Source organism: Lasioglossum baleicum, chromosome 8 (genome assembly GCF_051020765.1).
Source record: "Lasioglossum baleicum chromosome 8, iyLasBale1, whole genome shotgun sequence".
NCBI classification, from domain to species: domain Eukaryota; kingdom Metazoa; phylum Arthropoda; class Insecta; order Hymenoptera; family Halictidae; genus Lasioglossum; species Lasioglossum baleicum.
In genome coordinates this window covers 67,911-90,151 of record NC_134936.1, presented here as the reverse complement: position 1 = coordinate 90,151, position 22,241 = coordinate 67,911, and the positions used below count along the sequence as shown (strand labels likewise).

Below are 22,241 nucleotides of genomic sequence, written 5' to 3'. Positions count from 1 at the left end.
CTACGATACTTCACATACACGAAGCTCCTGCGTTTTTCTACGTAGTGAAGCGCCTTGCAATAGAAGCAGATGGACTTATAGGAAGCCCATTTTTAAAACAGGAAGAAGCAGAAATTTCTTATTACCATGGGACACTGGTATTAAAAAATAAGCCCATCAGGCCTATTCGATTTTCAAATTACCAGCAGGACTCAGATGTACGGACCAAACATCGCATCGATGCCCGAACATCTCAACAGATTGCCATAAGAATAGCTAATCCAAGGATAAAAGAAGGCTATTTACCACGCATAAAAACACACAAACAACTCTACATAGGAGAAGCCGCCGTCCTGAACGACGGAGGAAAATGTCATGTTATGGCAACCAACACTAGCGAGGAAGCCATAGACGTAGAAATAGAGCCACAAATCGTGGAACCTTACGACATTTTGAGCACATCAGATGAAGATATTTATTCAGAGGTACGTCAACATTGTAATTTCAAAACTAGAGAAGATAGGATACAGGGAATCTCCGAAACGCTAAATTTGAGTCACCTGAACAAAGAAGAACGGTGTAGCATCACCGCATTGATAAAGGAATTTCCCGATCGATTTTATCTCCCCGGAGATAAATTAGGGAAGGCATCTGATTTCAAGCACTCCTTACATACAACTGATGAGATTCCGATTAACACGAGACAGTATCGCTACCCTCCTGTACGCCAAGAGGAAATAAAAAAGCAAATCAATGGCTTATTATCCGATGGTATTATTACTCCGTCGAAATCTCCGTACAATTCACCCTTGTGGATTGTACCCAAAAAACCAGATGCGCAAGGAAACAAACGTTGGCGCATGGTAATAGATTTTCGTGCGCTTAACGAGAAGACCATTTCCGATAAATATCCACTGCCTCAAATTACGGAAATATTGGATCGTCTCGGAGGAGCCAAATACTTCTCCGTTTTCGATCTTGCCAGTGGGTTCCACCAAATAGAAATGGATCCGAAAGACAGACAGAAGACAGCTTTCACCACCCCTAATGGACATTATGAATTTTCACGAATGCCGTTTGGTTTGAAAAATGCACCACCTACTTTTCAACGCCTCATGGATCAGGTATTAACTGGACTCCAGGGAACGGACGTTTTCATTTACCTGGATGATATCGTGGTTTACGCTGCGTCATTACACGAACACAACATTAAAGTCAGGAAATTATTAAACCGTTTGCGAGAACATGGTTTAACTCTTCAAACCAATAAATGCGAATTCTTACGAAAAGAAGTTGCATACCTTGGACATATTATTTCAAGACAGGGAGTAAAACCTGATCCCCGAAAATTAAAGGCTGTCAAGGATTTCCCAACGCCTACCTCACAGAAAAATATACAACAGTTTTTGGGTTTAGTAGGATATTACCGAAGATTCGTACCAGATTTCACTACAAAAGCAAAATCTTTAATTGACCTTCTAGGAAAGGGCAAAAAATTCAAATGGACTGAAGAACAGGAAAACAGTTTTAAGCAGTTACGTGAAGAACTCTGTCGAGAGCCTATTTTACAATATCCAGATTTTAGCAAACCATTCGTCGTTACAACAGACGCCTCCGAATATGCCGTTGGAGCCGTGCTTAGTCAAGGTGAAATAGGAAATGATCTGCCAATTGCTTATGCATCGCGCAGCCTCAACAAAGCAGAGAGAAATTATTCAGCCACGGAAAAAGAATGTTTAGCAATGGTATACGCCGTCAAATATTTCCGACCGTATGTGTACGGAACAAAATTCACATTGGTTACAGATCATCGACCATTAGTTTGGCTGCATTATGTGAAAGATCCGACATCAAGACTCATGAAATGGAAGCTCCGACTATTAGAATATGATTATCAGGTTGTCCATAAATCTGGAAAAACAAATAAGAATGCTGATGCATTATCACGTAATCCTACTTCCACCTGTTTACCACTCATCCCGAGGGAAGTCAAAGTCCCCGATTTTAAAATCCAAATACCGAAAACAGCTGTCGACGCTGTTTCAATAGGACAACGCGTCAGACAACTACATCGAGACCGAGAAAAACGGCCGAAATATCAACAAACAAGCAGTAGTTCAGATGAGACGGAACAACCCGCCCTGGGGAAGGTTCAACACTCACCAATTATTAACATAAATAGAACTCTTCCGAGTTTATCTAAAGAGATAGTGATGCCAGACGAAGATCAGGACAATGCACATCATTTTTTACCCGCAGCAAACTCCACTGAAATTTTTTCTACGGATAAGAATACGAGCTTATCTGGTGATCTGATTTCGTTTGAGGAGCCACTGGAAAACACCGTTATAGAGAATAGGAACAATTTACAGGAGGATGTACCCAACATACCGCAGGTACCATTTCCCGAAATAGGTGGAATTTTGCAACGCAACGTAATTCGATTTCCAAACAATATAATACGCGAAGCAAGGGCACGGCAACTGCCTGATCGCACAGCCGACCCTTACCCATTCTTTGACGCCGATACCGATGGTTCTTCTACCGAAACTGACCTGGAAGCGCCGCTGGAACCGAAACAGAGGATTAGCATTTCTTCAAACACCCTTACCGCAAAGGAAGACCATTATGTACATTTCATATCAGCTGATCGCAACCTAATAACCCCCGTAGGAAAACTGTTACTGGACACGGGATTAATAAATAAGCAAGAACTTTTAGCTGCACGACCGAAAAAGGGACAGGTCATAATTTCAAACAATGGGTTATTTAAAACCTTTAGCATTGTAATTTCTGATAACTTCTATGATAAACCAAAAAGATTGGATATAATTAATGGATTGAAAACTCTTCAATCTGCTTTAGAACAAAATAGGAGCAAATCTTTTCGAATATCCGCCACCGGAGATCATCATAAATCATCGCCTGATGAACTTTTCAAAGCATTAAAAGAAGTCTTTACAGATTCAACTTATCAAATTACAATATGTAACTGTGTTATTACTACACCTTCCGTAGAAGACAGGCAAGAAATCATCCATGAAGCACATGATAGCCTAATAGGAGGGCATAAAGGAGTTACAAAAACCTACAATCGCATTCGATCAAGATTTCATTGGCCGCACATGCGCAACGAAATTCAGGATTACATCCGAAAATGTAAAAGTTGTCAGGAGCAAAAATTAGTCAGAACGAAAACTCGACAACCTATGTTGATCACCGACACACCGTTGGACGCATTTGAAAAAATTTCATTAGATACCGTTGGACCATTACCAATTACACCTGGAGGGAACAGATACATTCTCACCATGCAGGACAATCTAACCAAATATTGTATTGCAGTAGCGATACCTAATATCCGAGCCACTACCATCGCAGATGCTTTTGCACGGCATTTTATTGCAATATATGGGACACCTCGAGCCATACTCACGGATAAGGGAACCAGCTTCATTGGAACTCTTATGACAAATCTGTCAGAAATATTCAAGATTAAACAAATCACCACCTCCGGATATCGACCACAAACTAATGGATCATTGGAGCGAAGCCATATTGTTCTTACAGAATACCTCAAACACTATATGGAGAACTACGAGGATTGGGATTTATTAATTCCGTTTGCAATGTTTTCTTATAATACGTCTGTTCATGAAGCTACCAACTTCACACCATATGAATTAATTTTTGGTAAACAGGCTCGAGAGCCAACCTCATTTCCAACCGGTACAATTTTGAAGACATATGGAGACTATTTATCGGAACTAATAACAAATATAGTCCGAATCCGTAATATAGCAGCAAATGGAAACCATGCATAACGATCTTCTAAGGAGCAGGACTACCTCCACCGACAGCAGTCTCTACCTGAGCACCACCTAGCAATAAGTACACTTACACCTACACTACACTCGTTAAAAATTTTTTCTCTTCAGTTTATTTTTTTTCTCTCCACTTTTTTCTTTTTTTTCTTAAAGTCTATTGTATCTAGGACGTTTCCTTCCTGATGAGAAAGCATCACGGGAACCGCGATGTTTCTTCTTGGTGGGGAGATGTTACGGATGACGAACAGGTGTTCAATATCATCTCTGGCAGAAACCGTCCTAGATAAACGAACAGAGCTACCCTAGATAAATCTACATAATTGTTTAGGTTAGTTTAGGGCCCAAACGTACGCACGACCAACTGGTCGTTGACAAAATACGAATGTTCACTTGAAGGGTACTGACAAGTACCACCCGTCATTGCAGGGCTATATAAGCCCTTACATTTCTACTCTCGTGGGCTAGTACTGTCGTAATCACGAATAGTGTCGCGTCGTGCTGCATCTCGGAAGTCAACTACCAGTGAGATCGGACGTTCGTTCCTTTTGAATCAAAGTTTAACCGTACAGATTCCGCGAGTTCGGTCTAAAATCTGTTAGGCAGTGACAAGGTTGCTCCGAGTCCCCCGCATTGCCAGTGCGTCAACACCGTGCGTCTTAGCTTAGGTAATATCACCTTTCAATTTCTTTCCTATTCTAAATTCAGTTCATTCGCGACACAAGTACACTTGTAGAACGAAACTCTATAGTAAGAATATATTTGTCTTCTTTGATAATTAACTTAAATTCATTAAACCCATAATTATCGTCCAATATCCTAACCAAGTAATTGAACGTCCCCACATGATACAATCTTACCGCTCGGATTGTATCAATTAAATTATACTAGTTACGAGGCTTACTAATTATCCTAGCAATTCCCTGATTAACCATTAGGTTCTTTCGCGACATTCCAATTGTCCGAACAGAGATTTATCCAACCTAGCGGCTCCCCAGCTTTGCATTGGGTTCGTCCGCATCCTAACAGCTCCCTGATTTCGCATCAGGTTCGTCTGTGCTATTATACAACCTCCTAGCAGCTCCCCGGTTTTGCATCGGGTTCGTCTGCGTTTGACTCCATTCCTAGAGGCTCCCTGACTTCGCGTCAGGTTCGTCCTCGCTGTCAATAATCCTAGCGGCTCCCCAATTTCGCATTGGGTTCGTCCGCGTTCTTTAACTAACAAATTTATATCATATTCCTAGGGTAATAACCCTTCGCCGGCCACTCGTGCTGCTCGCGGCCCTGGCTCGTAACAATAATATTAAATTAGAGGGGATTTAATTAAAAGTAAATTCTATATAAATTTGAAATATTTTATTAATAATATTAAAGTAGAGAGAGGGAGGGATAATTAAAAGTTGTAACGGATATAGGTCGGGAGATAAAGCCGGCTCAGTCGGTCGTCGAGAGTTCTTCGGCCACGAATGAAATACAACAGGTATGGTCAAATAGACGATGTTTATTCTCGTCCTCCTTATTTCTAATGAACAATGTGTGCCCACGCTGGGCTATCGTATAGTTAACGCGGCGGAAGTCGGGTGACCCGAAGGTCCGGCGCTCACAACTTAATCCTAATGAACAATGTTGGCCCACGCTGGGCTATCGTACAGGTAACGCGGCGGAGACGCGGAGTGTGGTCGCGATGACTCTATCCTAAACGTAACGAGCCTATGCTATTCGCGGTGGGTGGTTCGGTAACCCTATCCTAGACGCGGCGCGGAGAGATCGGCGGTGACGGTGGCGGTGACCGGAAGAGCGGATCTACCTCTAGTCAAAGGCGTCGAGGTAGAGGGATAGGTACTCCAGGGGCGTCAGCCACCAGGAGAGTACACCCTGCGAGGGCGTCGGCCACAAGAGGGGTACTAGCGGTGAGGAGGTCCGTGGGCGTCGGCTACGGGGATCCGAAGTGTGAGCGGGTAGGGGCGTCGGCCACGAACACGGCTCACCAGGTCGGAGGATATCCAAGGGCGTCGGCCACGAGGATCGGAGTGCGGGAGTATAGGGGCGTCGGCCACGAATACTTCTCGCCAGGTCGGACGGATTCCAAGGGCGTCAGCCACGAGGAATAGCGGATCGTAGGAACGGAGGCGGCGGCAGGCGGGTAGGAAGCCTGGTTCTCGTTTGCTGCGTCAGACTGCGTTCGTGGAGTAGCCACTAGTAGCGATCGTTCACTGCTCGGAGACCCCGACTGATTCTCTCTGGTTCCGCGGCGCGTATTTATACCCTCGCGGGTACAGTTTCTCTCGCGAGAAACCGCGGATCCGCGGTGGCCATCTCGCGGTGCTCGCGGTACTCGCGCGCCGGAGAGAGAGAAGTCTCGCGCCTCCGCTATATTCGTTACAAAGTAAATTTCATATAAATTTAGAATATTTTATTAATTATATTAAAGTAGAGGATTTAATTAAAAGTAAATTTCATATAAATTTAAAATATTTTGTTAATAACACACTAAAGTAGAGGATTTAATTAAAAGTAAATTTCATATAAATTTAGAATATTTTATTAATAATTAAAGTACAGGATTTAATTAAAAGTAAATTCTATAATATATAAATTTAAAAATTGGGATATTTTACTAATAATTAAAGTAGAGGGGACTTAATTAAAAGTAACTTTCATATAAATTTAAAGATTATATTATAATATTTTATTAATAATTAAAGTAGAGAGGATTTAATTAAAAGTAAATTTCATATGAATTTAAAAATTAGAATATTTTACTAATAATTAAAGTATAGGGACTTGGTGTAAAGAACACACGACGAAGCTAGGAACAAGACGACGGAACCGAGGAAAAATTTTTAGGTTACCGGGTACACGTGTTACCACGCGCGAATAACAGGTGATAGACACGCCGCCGTGTGTCACTACGCCGCGACAAGACCGCTCGCGACAAATACGCGACGCGCCATCTCTGGCGTACTCAAGGTACCCCGCCCCGAGCCGCGGATAATTTCAAACACGGCAGGGTATGCCGAAAAAATTTTCACTGCGTCCCACACCAGCACGAATCCTCGCAAATCTCCGACGACACAAGCTACCAACAACCGGAACATCGGAGGAAAGACGACAACGCTGGAAAGAATATCTAAGCCGGCAAATTACACCACCACGCAAAATGAATGACACGGACAGACCAACGCCCTTTGCGACCAACCTGCAGCCCGGCCCCAGCCAACCAGCCGCCCCCGCCTACCCGTTTTCCGAATTGCTGGATCCATGCAGAAATATTGACCGCATGCGAAAGTGGGGATATACTACCGACGGAAAGGACCCCTACGCATTCGTCGAAAGAATCGACGAATTACAGGCAACATACCGGCTCTCCGACGCCGAACTCCTCAGCGGGCTCCCCGAATTATTACGTGGTGAAGCTCAAAAATGGTTCCGTAACAACCGCTCCCAGATACATTCCTGGACACAATGTATGGAGAAATTCATTGAACATTTCTCACCAAACAAAACGCGGAAACAACGGGAGCGCGAAGCCCGCGAACGTGTACAAAAACCCAACGAGCCGATCATAACATACGTGAATGCCATCATGACCCTCCTACAACGGGCCGGCATAGCAGAGGAGGACCACCTAGAAATCATATTCGAGAATATGATACCCGATTATATGATCGCCATCGACCCCGACCGCTTGAAGAACATTGACGATCTGATCCGACAGGCGCAAAGGATCGAAAGAGCAAACGAACGGAAAAAACAATGCACCCGCCCGTTCCTCCGAAACACTGCTGCGATAACCAGCGCGGACCGACCCACGGCCGCCGAACGTTCACTCGAATCCATTGAAGACCGACTCACACGTCTGACACCAGAAACCGAGGTAAGCTCGGTCCCAGTCGAGACCTACCACCGGAGCACGCATTGCTGGCGATGCAAACAACGAGGACACGACTGATTTGAATGCAGTTTTCAAACAAGGAACACACCTGGTCACACGAATTCACCGTCCTACCGAATATGGGACCACCAGTGCTACTCGGAATCCAAGCGATCGCCGACATGAACCTGGAGCTGAAACCGCCTCCCGACATCGCCTCCTGGCCTGCCTACTGCAGGGCCGAGCCGTGCCTCCAAGTAGGCCTCCGAAGACCCCAAGAAACCGATCAGGCCCAACTCGAAACCTTCCTGGAAGACGAAATGGGTAAATTCGAAACAGTCTCAGGGCGCACTACCCTCATTCGACACCGAATCAAGCTCATGGACGAGACGCCCATTAAGCAGCGATACCGGCCCAGAAATCCAGCCATGCAAGCCGTAATTAACGAAGAAGTGGACAAGATGAGGAAGGAAGGAGTAATTGAACCATCGAGCAGCCCGTGGAGCTCCCCCGTAGTGGTGGTCAAGAAGAAAGACGGCAAGCTACGATTTTGTGTCGATTTTCGGAAACTAAACGAGCGGACGGAAAAAGACGCCTACCCGTTGCCGCAGATACAGGCCACCCTCGACAAACTACGGGGAGTAAGGTTCCTGACCACTCTAGACCTAAAAAATGGTTACTGGCAGATACCGCTAGAACACTCCAGCCGACCACTCACCGCCTTTACCGTCCCAGGTAAGGGACTGCTCCAGTTTACCGTCATGCCATTCGGACTACACTCCGCACCGGCCACCTTCCAACGACTGCTTGACCAGGTCATCGGTCCCGAGCTCGAACCTTACGCGTTCGCATACCTCGACGACATCATCATTGTCAGCAGAACGTTCAAGGAGCACTTAAGGCACCTCCGAGAAGTATTTCACCGTCTGCGTGCCGCCGGGCTCCGACTAAACCCCGACAAATGCCGCTTCTGTGTCGACAGCCTACGCTATCTAGACCATATCGTCGACCAGCAGGGCATCCGGACCGACCCTGAGAAGACCAGCGCAATCGCACAGCTTGACACATCGAAGACAATACGGGAAATACAGAGGTTCCACGGGATGGCATCCTGGTATCGGCGGTTCATCCCAAACTTCGCGGAGCTCATGGAACCGCTATCACAGCTCACCAGGAAGAACGCGAAATGGAGATGGACAGAAACAGAGGAGAAAGCCTTCCAGAAAATGAAGGACAAATTGATCGCCGCACCGATACTTGCTTGCCCGAACTTCAACGAGCCATTTACCCTGCAAACGGACGCCAGCGACCACGGACTCGGAATCGTCCTCACACAAGGACCAGAAGACAACGAAAGGGTCATCGCCTACGCCAGCCATACACTGAGCGCAACCGAGCGTAACTACAGCGCCACGGAAAAGGAATGCCTCGCAGTAGTCTGGGGCATCCGGAAAATGAAGCCGTATCTGGAAGGCTACCACTTCACGGTAGTCACTGACCACCAGGCACTACGATGGCTCCGCCAGATCGATAATCCAACCGGCCGACTCGCCCGATGGGCCCTGGAATTGCAACAATTTGACTTTACCGTCAAATACCGACCAGGGAAACTGAACCACGTAGCAGACACGCTGTCCAGAATAGAACCTGCCCCGGGCATAAGCCTGATCCGGCCGAAACAGCGCACCGATACATGGTACAACAAAAAAATCGCTGCCGTCCGAGAAAATCCCGCATCAGAACCGGAATACCGAATACACGACAGAAAGTTGCAACGCCACATTCTACACCAACTCGATTATAACGAGCCCGAACCCGGATCCGCCTGGAAAGTATGCGTACCGATAGACGAACGGGAAACGCTCCTCCAGCAATACCATGACGACCCCACGGCCGGACACCTAGGAGTGGCAAAAACAATTGTCCGGCTCGCCCAGAGGTTCTACTGGCCGGGTATGTTTAGAGAAGCAGCTCGGTACGTACGAAGATGTACGAACTGCCAGCAGTACACAACGCCCCCGCTAGCACCACCGGGACAGCTGCACGCCAACCCGGGAACACAACCATGGCACACAGTGTCAGTGGACCTCGTCGGCCCACTACCCCGATCCCGTCGGGGACATATATGGCTGCTTGTGGCACTAGACCGTTTTACTAAATGGATCGAACTGACACCCCTACGAAAGGCAACCAGTATCGCCGTAGCCGCCGCTATCCAAAAAGACATTATTCTCCGACACGGCGCCCCGCAAATCATAATCTCTGACAACGGGCGACAATTTATCGGGGAACCGTTCACCAGCCTGTTACGCACCGCGGGCATGGAACACCGGCGCACGCCACCATACTCTCCGCAATGCAACCAGGTAGAAAGAGCCAATAAGGTGGTCAAAACCATGCTCGCCCAGTACACCGGAGACCGACACGGCCGATGGGACGAGAAAGTAGACGAAGTCAGATTCGCCATAAACACGGCATGGCATGAATCCACCGGGTACAGCCCAGCCTACCTGAACCAAGGCCGCGAACTCCGAGTCCCCGGACAAACAGCAACAGGAACCACGCCCCACAGACCGCAAGCCCGGTGGAAAAACCTCCACGAGGCACAAGAATTAGCGAAACTACACCTGGCCCAAGCATTCGGCCGTCAAGCCAAATACTATAACCTGAGACACCGGAACTGGAGGCCCACAGTAGGAGATAGAATCTGGAAAAAGGAACATATCCTGTCAGACAAAGGGGCGGGCATCGCCGCAAAACTCGCCCCCAAATATAGCGGACCATACACAGTGGAACGCATCATATCTCCAGTCATTGTTGACCTGCGAGACAGCCGCGGCAAATGGACGCGACATATACATATACAAGACCTAAAAACCGAGGCAAATTCGGATCCGGCCCCAGAAAACACCCCGTCGGACGGAGAAAGCACACCCGACCCAATCCCGCCCACCGCAAACATCCCAACCACCTCCGATCCCCCCGAACCCCGCCGTCGCGGACGCCCCAGGAAAAATCCCTCTGTTTCTTATGTCCACAGGCAACCAACGAATGACTTACGGGCAGAGCGGGAAGGGCAGTCAGAGGCGCAACGGACAGCCCCAAACAACCCTGCAACCCAACACCACCGGCACACCGAGAAGTACCACCAGCCGACATACAACGAACCTCAACCGAGCCAGATGCACCGACCCGGGTCACCTCGGCCACTACAACCAAGACGCCGACACCCACTGTCCCCCGTACCAGATAACCACCGCCAAACCCGAAGAATCGCCCTAGTCACCCTTGCACATAACCCCAGACCCACCACCCAATGTAGTAATCTGACGCAAGCCCAGACACCCCCATCAAACGGAATATACGCATGGAATGTAAAAGACTCTTATTGTTCAATAAACCGCAAGCTCGCTACTCGCTCGCCACCCCGAAGAAGGAGGGGGTGTAACAGACCTGCAGTAAGCAAGCCTGTTACGAACAGCTGTTCCCCGGAAGAAACCGAACTCCCCCGAAATCCACCGAACCACGCCGATACAAACAACACTCCGCCGCAACTCCTTGCTCCAAATGTCACAACGTCCAAACGTCAAAACATACACAAAACTCCTAGATAAACAGTAGAACACACCTTACCGCACCACTACCCCGCGCCTCCAAACAATCCATCTTGGGGAGTATAAAAGGCCCCAGGAACAGACCAAATCTTCGCAGTCCTGCTTAGGAGACCTAAGCATACACCGCGCACCAGGTACCCGATCCTCCGACGAAGACGTCGACTCCTGTACCGACTACCTCCGGTAGTACCGTTCCATCGACGAAGACGTCGACTCCTGTACCGACTACCTCCGGTAGTACCGTTCCATCGACGAAGACGTCGACTCCTGTACCGACTACCGTTTGTAGTACCGTTCCCTCGACGAGGGCGTCGACTCCTGTACCAACTACCCCCCGTAGTACCGTTCCCTCGACGAAGACGTCGAGCCCTGACACCTGCTCCTGTGACGAGATGTCGCCTCCTGCACCGCACCCCGTTGACACCACTCCTGTGACGAAACGTCACCTCTTGCACCGAACTTCCACTGACACCGTTCCTGCGACGAGACGTCGCCTCCTGCACCAAACCCCGTTGACACTGTTCCCGTGACGAGACGTCACCTCCTGTACCGAGCAACCATTGATACCGTTCCCGTGACGAGATGTCACCTCCTGTAGCGACCCACCGTTGACACGGTTCCCGTGCCGAGACGTCACCTCCTGTACCGAGCCACCGTTGACACCGTTCCCGTGACGAGACGTCACCACCTGTAGCGACCCACCATTGACACCGTTCCCGTGACGAGACGTCACCTCCTACACTGAACCTCCACTAACACCGATCCTCCGGCGAGACGCCGTACCCGGCGAGACGCCGTACCCGGCGAGACGCCGTACCCGGCACCGAACCGATCTCCTCGACTACCTTTCCACGACGATCCTGCGATCATCGCACCAGCATCACCGTAGTTACGAGGTAGCGAGCATCGTCTTATCACAGAAAAGTCGTCTTGTTTATTTCGCACCTTTACACCACGTCTTCCAGCTCCGACTCACACTACGCGAACCCCTGTACGGCGAGCTATTCCCGCATCAAGGAGACCCCGGTCCGAATAACCGATTACACGAGAAATCGGCCCCGTTACAAGTAAATTTCATATAAATTTAAAATATTTTATTAATAATATTAAAGTAGAAAAGATTTAATTAAAAGTGAATCTTATATAAATTTAAAAATTAAAATATTTTATTAATAATTAAATTAGAGGGGATTTAATTAAAAGTAAATTTCATATAAATTTAGAATATTTTATTAACAATATTAAAGGAAAGAGGATCTAATTAAAAGTAAATTTCATATAAATTTAGAATATTTTATTAATAAGAGTAAAGTAGAGGATTTAATTAAAAGTAAATTTTATATAAATTTAAAAATTGGTGTATTTTATTAATAATTAATATAGAGGGGATTTAATTAAAAGTAATTTTCATATAAATTTAAAGATTATAATATTATACTAATAATTAAAGTAGAGAGGATTTAATTAAAAGTAAATTTTATATAAATTTAAAAATTAGAATATTGTACTAATAATTAAAGTAGAGAGGGGTTAATTAAAAGTAAATTTCATATAAATTTAAAATATTTTACTAATAATATTAAAGTAGGGAGGATTTAATTAAATGTAACTTTCATATAAATTTAAAAATTAGAATATTTTACTAATATTTAAAGTAGAGGAGATTTAATTAAAAGAAAATTTTATATAAATTTTAAAATTAGAATATTTTATTGAATTGAATTGAATTGAATTTAAAAGTGAATCGGGCACTCATTCCTATGGGACCATTGTACCCGGGCCCAGGGAAAGTTGGGCTACCGATTCAGATAAGGCGCTCGAGCAGGGTGGTCTCTCTGGCGAAGTCCAGGAGTGCAACAACCCCGTCTGCCTTAAGACGAAGGACACCTTGGTTTAAGAGCCCGTCGAATTTGCTTCTTAGGGCCTCAGTACCTTTGCAGTGCCGTAATACGTGGAGAGGGGTTTCGTCCTCCTCCCCGCATCTTGGGCAGTTAGAGTCCATCTGGATCCCCAGCTTAGCCAAGTGCTTACCGGTGTACCAGTGGCCCGTGATGATTCCTACGAGACGTCGCACCTTTTGTCGGTCCATGTGACACAGCTTGTTGGCGAGGTCTTTATCAGGCCCTTCCACCAGAGCTTTCGTGTATCGCATGCCTGACTCGGATTTCCATAAATGGTCGAATTGGTTACTCACCCATTCTTTGTTCCAGTTTTTAATTACACTGGAAGCCAGTTTTAGAGGTCTGTGGATAGTTCCGCTATGGCATCGGGTGCCTTCACGCGCTAATCTATTTGCCTCCTCATTTCCTTTGATTCCAGAGTGACCTGAAACCCACAGAAGGCTAACATGATTGTGTTCAGCTAGCTCTGTAATGGCTGTGACGCAGTCGCGGACGAGCTTAGATCTGGTCACAACTTTGCCCAGTGATCTAATTGCCGCGCGGCTGTCACTGCATATATATATATGTGTTTGTTCTTGTAGCCTTTGCTGAGGTTGAGCTCAGCGCAGGCCAAGATAGCACATACTTCAGCTTGTAGGGCCGAAGCGTGTTGCCCAAGCGCTAGAGACAAGCTGATCCTTGGGCTGACACCGCAGACACCTGCTCCTGCTCCGGTTCCATTCTTTGAGCCGTCTGTGAACCAGACCAGGCCTTGCGAAGAGAGAAGCTCTCCAGCACTTGACTCCCAATCACACCTGTTAGGGAGCGGGTTTGGTGTTTAACCGTGAAATTATAGTGCGGCTCACACCTGTCCCCCCCACGCAGCATGATCCATTGCAGGTCATGTGCGTCCAGTAGGGTCGAGTGGCCGTACCTTGATTTGGTCCATCTGTTTCCCAGATGGAGTCTTAAGGCGGAATTTCTCGCTAAGGTCATCGCCACTATGTGCGGGGGTGCGATATTAAGGAGAACTCCCAGCGCCGGGGTGGGCGTTGTGTGGAAAGCACCCGTGATACCCATTAGCGCCAGACGGTAGGCCCTTCCCATTAGTCTTCTGTGCGTGGTCTTCTCCATGGAGGTCCACCAGACAAGGAAGGCGTACGTCATCTGTGGTATCATGATCGCAGTATATATCCGTTTTACCACATGAGGTTTCAGGCCCCAGGTCCTGGCGAACATCGACTTGCAGGCCCAGTAGGTATTTATAGCCTTCTGGGATAGTCTGGCGACGTGCCTTTTCCATGTTAGCCTTTTGTCTAGGATGACACCTAAATAGCGCACCTCATCCGAGATTTGTAGTTCGGTGCCGAAAATGGAGGGGGCTTTGAAGTTAAAGCGTCGCTTTCTCGTGAAGAGTACCATTTCCGTTTTGCTCAGGTTAACCCTGAGGTTGTGGTTAAGGCACCAGTCTTGGGTTAGCGTGAGTGCTGTTTGCATTCTTTTGGCTAACAGTAGAGGGTGTTTCCCCCTGACTGAGAAGGATACATCGTCAGCATAGCCTTGGACCACGAGGCCCTCATCGACCAGCTCCTTCAGAAGCCCGTCGACCACCAGGGTCCACAGTAGGGGGGAGAGGACTCCTCCCTGAGGGCAGCCCCTGCCGGCCCGGGCAAACACTGTCGAGCCGTTCGCTTCGGTCACCATGGTTCGGTTCCTAAGCATGCTGCTGATCCATCCACTCACCCACCTTAATGCTGAAGCGGTCCAGGGCCTTCTCTAAGACGTCGAAGGACGTATTATCGAAGGCACCCTCGATGTCGATGAAAACGCTGAGGACCGATTCTTTGTTTGCTAGTGCTCCTTCAATGAAACCGACTAGGTGGTGGAGCGCCGTCTCTACTGATTTGCCACTTTGGTAGGCATGCTGATTGGCATGCACAGGTGTCTGAATCAACGTTGTTTCTCTGATATACCTGTCGACAAGCCGTTCCATCGTCTTAAGTAAGAAGGATGTGAGGCTTATCGGCCGGAACGATTTGGCCGAGCTGTAGTCACTTTTTCCTACTTTAGGAATGAAGACTACTCTGGCCATTCTCCAGGAGATAGGAGTGTAGCCTAAAGCGAGGCAGGCTTTGAAAACCTCCTTTAGGCGGTCAGCCAGGATAGACCCGCCTTCTTGAAGCATGGCGGGAAAAATGCCATCCAGGCCAGGGCTTTTGTATCTGTCGAAAGATTGCATCGCCCAAAGTACTCTTTCTTTCGTGAACACCTTAGAGGCAACCTTCGATCGATCACCCATATTGTTCCTGGTGCCAGCCGAGGTAGTCGGCTGCCCCTGGCCCAACGGGGTAGATCCCCTGGAAGTGAACCTCCAGAAGATGTTCTAAGAGCGGTGTACTGTCATCACCGGTCTTCCTGTCTGGGAGGGTGATGTCGTTAATCGAGATGGTCAGGGGCCCGTTTGTAAAGACCTTGCGTAACCTGGCCACGAAGGGGAGGGCCTCCGTTTCTTCACAGAAGCTTCTCCAGTCCCTCTGGGATTCCCTGTAGGTACTCCAGGCATCCTCAGAGTTGACCTTCATGGCCCTGTTAAGCAGCTTTCTGGTTTTCGACCTGGCCTTATTGAGCTCATTGCTCCACCAGGGAACCTTCTTGCTGCTTTTCCTTGACTTAGCCGGGCAGGCGAGTTCATAAGATTGAGTGACGGCCGATTGAATGTCGGCAACAGCACACTCCGTCTCAGTGGTCGTCTTGGGGCGCACGAACAGCCCCCCTAGCCTGGTGTCTAGCTCCTCTTTGTAGAGGCTCCAGTCACAGGCTCTGGGGTTCCTGTAGGGGCCCGTCGGAACGTCGCATGCCTCGCCCTCTAGACTGAAGGAGATGAGTCTATGGTCCGAGAGGGTAATCTCGTCGGAGACTCGCCAGTTTTTAACTTCCCGATTTTATAGGGTAGTTATTGTAATGACCCCGAAAATCGAAAATCGATTTTTTAGCAGATCTTGACGTTTCATGGTCATTGCAGTCATTTTAGACTATTTTCAGCAAAATGTTCGTATGTATGTGTGTGTGTGTGTGTGTGTGCGCGCGCGCGCGTATGTCTGTTTCTATGTTATCAAATTTTTCGTTAACGTTTCCAGAAAAAGTAATAACGCGATCAGGATGATGAATGATGCAATCGATGTGCCCCGCTGTGACTTAGAGCTGATTAGATTTTGGTCCATTTTGGTCAAGTAGCTTTTAGTTTTTTTAGCTTTTTTCGAAAGAAGTTTATTCAACAATGCAATTTATACGAGAGAACGGAAAGTTTCCACCGAAGAAACAAACGTAATTACACACAAAATTTTTTTTTCGATTTTTTTAAAATTAAAAAAAAAATTTTTTTTAAAATTTTTTCGTACCTTACGATGATGTTTCCGCTTACAATAATCGAAAATTATCCCAATGCAAGAGTGAGTTAATCAACTCTACTCCCGAGAATACATTTTCAAAGAATATCGATGAAAGTACAAAAAAAATTTATATTACAATCTTTAAAAAAACAATCAGTTCAAAACGAATTATTAACTGAGATTAAATTGAAAATTAAGATAAGCTATATGATAATTATTAATAACATTGATGTTGAAAACGGATTGGTTAATGGAGCACACACACATGCGGAATATTAAAATTTATTACTTTTCAAGAAAATACTAAAATTCCGTCTATATTGTGGTTAGATTTTCAATGGCCAGAGTAGGAGTGAAAGTAAGAACTCGTTATCGTGATTATATGAAAAATGCAAATATTGATCAAAATTTAACACCAATAATAAAAATATCGAATCAAGTAAATATGTCGAGTGTGGAGAAATATCAAATCACACGTAGTCAATTTCCAGTGGTTCCTGCTGAAGCGATTACGATTCATAAAAGTCGGGGACAAACATACGAGAAAGTATGTTTGGATTTTAAAAAATCAGAAAGGCGAAGTTTACAAATGTTGTATGTAGCACTGAGCAGAGTTTCAAAATTGAGCGCGATTTATATATTTTGGGACAATTTAAATTAACAGTATCGAAGAAAACCAAGATCAATACTGCAAACCCGGATAATGAGGAGTTGTATCGTTTGCGAAAAACTAATTAAGACAATTTATTTTGCAACATTAGTATGCTATAACAAGGAACCAAGCGAGCAACGAGCCTGCGATGTTCGTTTAATGCGACGCCATATAGCAAACATTTTGATAAGTAGAAAACTATTGAATTTCCCTGAAAACGTATAATCTTCTTAAAACGTACACTTAATAATGATAATAATATACTGCACCTAACGAATCGGGAAGTTCTTTGTGTGGCTCGTGGAGAGTCACACACCAAATAAAAAAAAACATTAATAGCTATAGGTACAACTAGCCATGCGTACCACTAACCCTTTCGCAAGAGCAGTCCTATCCGCGAGCTCGCGAAGCGAGCGAGCAAAAACGACCCTACTCGCGAGCGAGCGAAGCGAGCGAGCAACAATAACCCTCTAGTTAGTTGTTTGTACCCCCTTAGCAGTACCGAGAGTGATGTCGATCACTTCTTGCCTGCGTGAAGTCACAAACGTGGGTCGGTTACCTCTGTTCATAATCTCCAGATGATGAGCAGATAGAAATTCTAGAAGAGCTATGCCCCTCCTGTTGCAGTCCGCCCCAAAGGGTGTTGTGCGAGTTTGCATCGCAGCTGATAACCAACTGAAGTCCCTGGGCTCTGCAATCCTCCACGAGCGCTCTGAGTTCCTTCGTTGGTGGTGGTTCCTCCGCGTCGTACGGCAGGTAGTGCCGAGCAGACTACCAGTTTGGTTATGTGGCCATTGAGTTTTATTTTTATGAGGGCGGCCGCTAGATCCCTTGAACAGTGGCTTCTTGGGCCCACGGCATTCAGCTTTTTGTTAATTAATAAGCATGCCCTGGGCCCGGCCACTGTGGTATCTTGTATCACGGTGCCCCAGTTCGATTTTAGTCCTCCTACATGCCCCATGTGTATCCACGGTTCTTGTATGAGGAAAATATCTGTGTGCATCACTGTTATGCGTCGTTGGACTACGTCCGTAGCCGCTTTACAGTGTTGCAGGCTGATCTGCGAAAATACGGTTCCGTCGGAGATGGAGGCTTCCGGCGTGTGCCTTTTCGCATGGTTGGGGTTAGGAGGGAGCTCCGTAAGGCGCTAATCTCCTACCCCTACTTGGGGGGAGCCCGTCCCGGATTTTCTCCGGGCCTGCTCCTTGTGCCCTTGGTCTGATGGATTCCTAGGGAGACCGGCAGGGTTTTCTGTTTACCCCTCCGAGTCTCCTCGATCCCCATTCTGTAAGTGAGGGTAGCCCCGGTAAGTCTACCCCTCTGCTGGTGCCTCTGTTAGAGGGCCCCCGTGTTTTGGTGGCTCCCCGTTCTTTGGGCTCTGGGCCAGTCTCTGCGCGGCCCCCCTCTCCAACAGATGGGTTCCGCGTGGTCTCTGGCGCCGGCCGTGCTGTGAGGCTGGCGCTAGTCGCCTCTGCAGCGGTGGCTTCCGGGGAGGCACGGGTTGTCGCCGCAATGACAGCGGGCATGGAGGGCTGGATTGGGATATCCATCCCGTCACTCCTAGCTGCCACAGCGGCGGCAGTGTCCCCCTGCCGGCTGCTGGTTGCTCCAGGGTTGTGGCCCTCGCGGGGCGGGTAGTTCCTTCTTTAAAGAGGGCCCTTACCATGCCCACATGAGCCACGTGACCCTTAGATCTTAGGGCCTTCAGGGAGTCCGCATCAATGCCCATGACAAGGTGCGTCCCCCCGTCCGCATCCGTCCGGTCCCACACCCGCCAGAGGTTGGTGCGAAGGCCCGGATTTTGTTTGGCCAGTCTTTGCAGCAGGACCTCACTCTTCGCAGTGGGGCCTGGTACAAAGGTGCTGACCTTTATATGCCTGGGGAGACTCTCCCTTTCCCTAAGGGTCAGGGATGCGCCCTCCCAAGGCCTAATTTTAACAAGCGTGGCTGTTAGCCACGCTTTCGAGTCCAGGTTGGTGCAGGTTATCCATATGATGCCCTGCACCGCCCTGCACTCATCGAAAAGGGGAGGTGCCTGGCCCTCGGGGATGGCGTCAATCTCAGCCCCCAGAGTCCGAATGACACTTTCACCCTGCTCAGGTGATAACAGTTCCTCCGGGTAGCCGGGCAGCGTAATAGCAACCCTTCTGCCCGAAGCCACTGCTTCCCTGAAGCTAGAGGGGCCTGGTAGGAGGCCCCCTTTTTTCTTAAGAGGTTGTTCGGGGGTGTCGCCTGCGGGTTGTCGGTCCCTTTTTTGGCCCCGACGCACCCCGGCGTCCCCACCTGCAGCAGCCTCGGTGGTCTTGGATGGGCCAGATATTTGGTTCTCCAGAGCCAATTTGGCTCTGCGTGCCCTTTTCCTGGCCGCGCCGCTGGTCTTGAACTTAGTGGCGGCCCCAGCAGCGGGCGGGAGCTGCCCGGTATCAGAGCCGGTATCTGCCCCGCGTCCGCAGTGGACGCCACATCGACGGTGTCAGCAGCGGGCCCGGCTTCGTGTGGCTCTACTGTCGTAGATGCTACCTCAGCCAGGCGCACAGCTGTGACGCCTGTGTCGGTAGGCGACGTCCCCTCCACCGAGGGTTCTCCGACCTCGCTATTGATATTTAAATTGTCTAGGAAGTATACTGTCCGCCACCACAGAGCCTGACATGTGGGGGTAAGGCTAGAGAACCACGGGGGGTCGCCCGGTACCCCGTGGGCATCGTTTGAGGCACCACGTTACCCCTGGTGCCACGCAGCCCTCGGTACGATAGCTCCCACCTTGGCTTGGGGGGAGTTGGTCCGCGGCAGGGCTTTCGTTCACCCGCTTACGGTTTTTAGGCCGCTGGGGATCCCTATGGCACCTTCTAACCTGGGTTACCTAGAGGTGGTACACCGGGGGCCAGATGATACTATAATAGCAACGTCGGCCTCCGGCGCGGCGTCCCGATTCCGGGCTGCCCAGGCCGTTTCTCCTATCCGCCACCTGGAGACGCGCTTGCCTGGCACTCAACCCTCCCGGGGGGCCGCCCTCGTAAGGCCATACACACTCTCATGCACGCATACCATTCATACCCCATTCGAACAAACTAAGACGCGCCGCTTACGTCGGTGGCCCACCGGGCCAAGAGAATATTTTATTAATAATTAAAGTAGAGGATTTAATTAAAAGTAAATTTCATATAAATTATAAATATTTTGTTAATAACACTAAAGTAGAGGATTTAATTAAAATTATATTCTATATAAATTTAAAAATTGGAGTATTTTATTAATAATTATAAAGTAGAAGGGATTTAATTAAAAGTAATATAAGAATATTTTACTAATAATTAAAGTAGAGGGGACTTAATTAAAAGTAACTTTCATATAAATTTAAAGATTATAATATTTTATTAATAATTAAAGTAGAGAGGATTTAATTAAAAGTAAATTTCATATAAATTTAAAAATTAGAATATTTTACTAATAATTAAAGTATAGGGGGTTAATTAAAAGTAAATTTCATACAAATTTAGAATATTTCATTAATAATTAAAGTAGAGGGTTTAATTAAAAGTAAATTTCATATAAATTTAAAATATGTTATTAATAACACTAAAGTAGAGGGTTTAATTAAAAGTAAATTTCATATAAATTTAGAATATTTTATTAATAATATTAAAGTAAAGAGGATCTAATTAAAAGTAAATTTCATATAAATTCAAAATATTCCCATTACCAAGAGGATAATTTCACAGTTGCCTGGACTGCTCTGATGAAGCGTTATCAAAATCTGCGACGTCTCGTCACCGCACACCTTCAATCATTGTTCGACCTGCCCGCGCTTTCTCACGAGTCGGCGGCCGACTTACAAAGACTTCGCGATCGCGTCTGCGTCATCACCGCGTCGCTGAAAAATCTAGGAAGGAAACCGGAAGATCTCTGGAACGATATACTGGTCCATCTGGTATCCCAGAAGCTGGACACTTCGTCGCGAAAAGCCTGGAAACTGAAAATCAGCGACGACTTTGCACCGCCGCCTTTCGAGCTGCTGTCGAATTTTGTTGATTCTCGCGTTCGTGGGCTCGAGGAATTTTCCGAAAGCGAGTCCGTTACCGCCGCGGTGTGCCCCGTCGCGACGATGCAACCAGCCGCCGGTCCTTCCCGCGTGCATGCCGTCACAACATATCAGACGTCGACGAAAACGTTTCCGCCATGCCCGGTGTGTCGAGCATCTCATAATTTAAGCGCATGCCCGCAGTTCACATCGCGGAACCCTCACGGTCGGCGCGAACTTATCAGTGAACTCAATCGTTGTTTCAACTGTCTGAGCAACGCGCATACCACTTTGGACTGTTCAAGCAAATATTCGTGTCGCGTATGTCACCGACGACACCACTCTCTCCTACACGAAGACGAAGCACCTCCAGCATCTGGAAACTCCGCGCCCGTGTCAGCAAGTTCCGAGGTGAGCGCTCACCTCGCGTCTACCCGCGAAGAGCCGAGCTCCGCGGTCCTATTAGCCACGGCCCTTGTAAAATTAAGCGTCTCCTCCGGTCGTTGCGTGACCGTCCGAGCCCTGATCGACCAAGGCTCCGAAACAAGTTTCGTCACCGAAGCGATGGTGCATATTCTGCGAGCAAAGCGCACCCGCGTCAATACTTCAATTTCAGCAGTCGGCGGCGTCCACGCCGGGAGCGTGCGTCACGCTGTGCACCTCCAGGTAGCCCACCGCTCGCGCGCAACTCCCGCGATGTCAACTGTCGCCCTCGTGCTCCCTGCGCTTTCAACGTACGCGCCGAAACGCATCCGTGACTCGCGAGTTCTAGCGCACCTTGCGGATTTGGAATGGGCCGACCCCGATCCGTCAAACCGATCCGCGATTCACCTGATTCTAGGCGCGGATGTTTACCCCAGCATCGTTCTCGATGGGGTGCGGAAATGTCGTAGCGGATCGCCAGTAGCGCAGGAAACCATCTTCGGGTGGGTCATTTCCGGACCCACAGCGTGTCAGTCCGACGAGTCGGATACAGTCCGTGCTGTCCGTAGCGATTTCCGCGAGTTCTGA

General features: G+C 47.8%; 2 protein-coding genes across 2 annotated transcripts; one reads left to right on the top strand and one right to left on the bottom strand.

The window, feature by feature from the left end:
- Positions 1–13,095: 13,095 nt before the first annotated feature.
- On the bottom strand, positions 13,096–14,875 carry LOC143211596 (uncharacterized). The gene is made up of 3 exons (XM_076429420.1): positions 14,040–14,875; positions 13,846–13,986; positions 13,096–13,741 (listed from the first exon to the last, which is right to left on the bottom strand). Exons 1-3 carry the CDS (start codon positions 14,873–14,875, stop codon positions 13,096–13,098), a joined length of 1,623 nt encoding a protein of 540 aa, XP_076285535.1.
- Positions 14,876–20,948: 6,073 nt separating this feature from the next.
- LOC143211595 (uncharacterized) lies at positions 20,949–22,241 on the top strand. Its single transcript, XM_076429419.1, has one exon. The coding sequence runs from the start codon at positions 20,949–20,951 to the stop codon at positions 22,239–22,241; it is 1,293 nt and encodes a 430-aa protein (XP_076285534.1).

Coding starts and splice junctions, on each gene's coding strand:
- LOC143211596 (XM_076429420.1), bottom strand. CDS start 14,875: ATGGTGACCGAAGCGAACGGCTCGACAGTGTTTGCCCGGGCCGGCAGG. Junction 13,987..14,039: donor ATGCTGCGTGGGGGGGACAG/GTGTGAGCCGCA, acceptor GCTCCCTAACAG/GTGTGATTGGGAGTCAAGTG. Junction 13,742..13,845: donor AGCTTGTCTCTAGCGCTTGG/GCAACACGCTTC, acceptor ATATATATGCAG/TGACAGCCGCGCGGCAATTA.
- LOC143211595 (XM_076429419.1), top strand. CDS start 20,949: ATGAAGCGTTATCAAAATCTGCGACGTCTCGTCACCGCACACCTTCAA.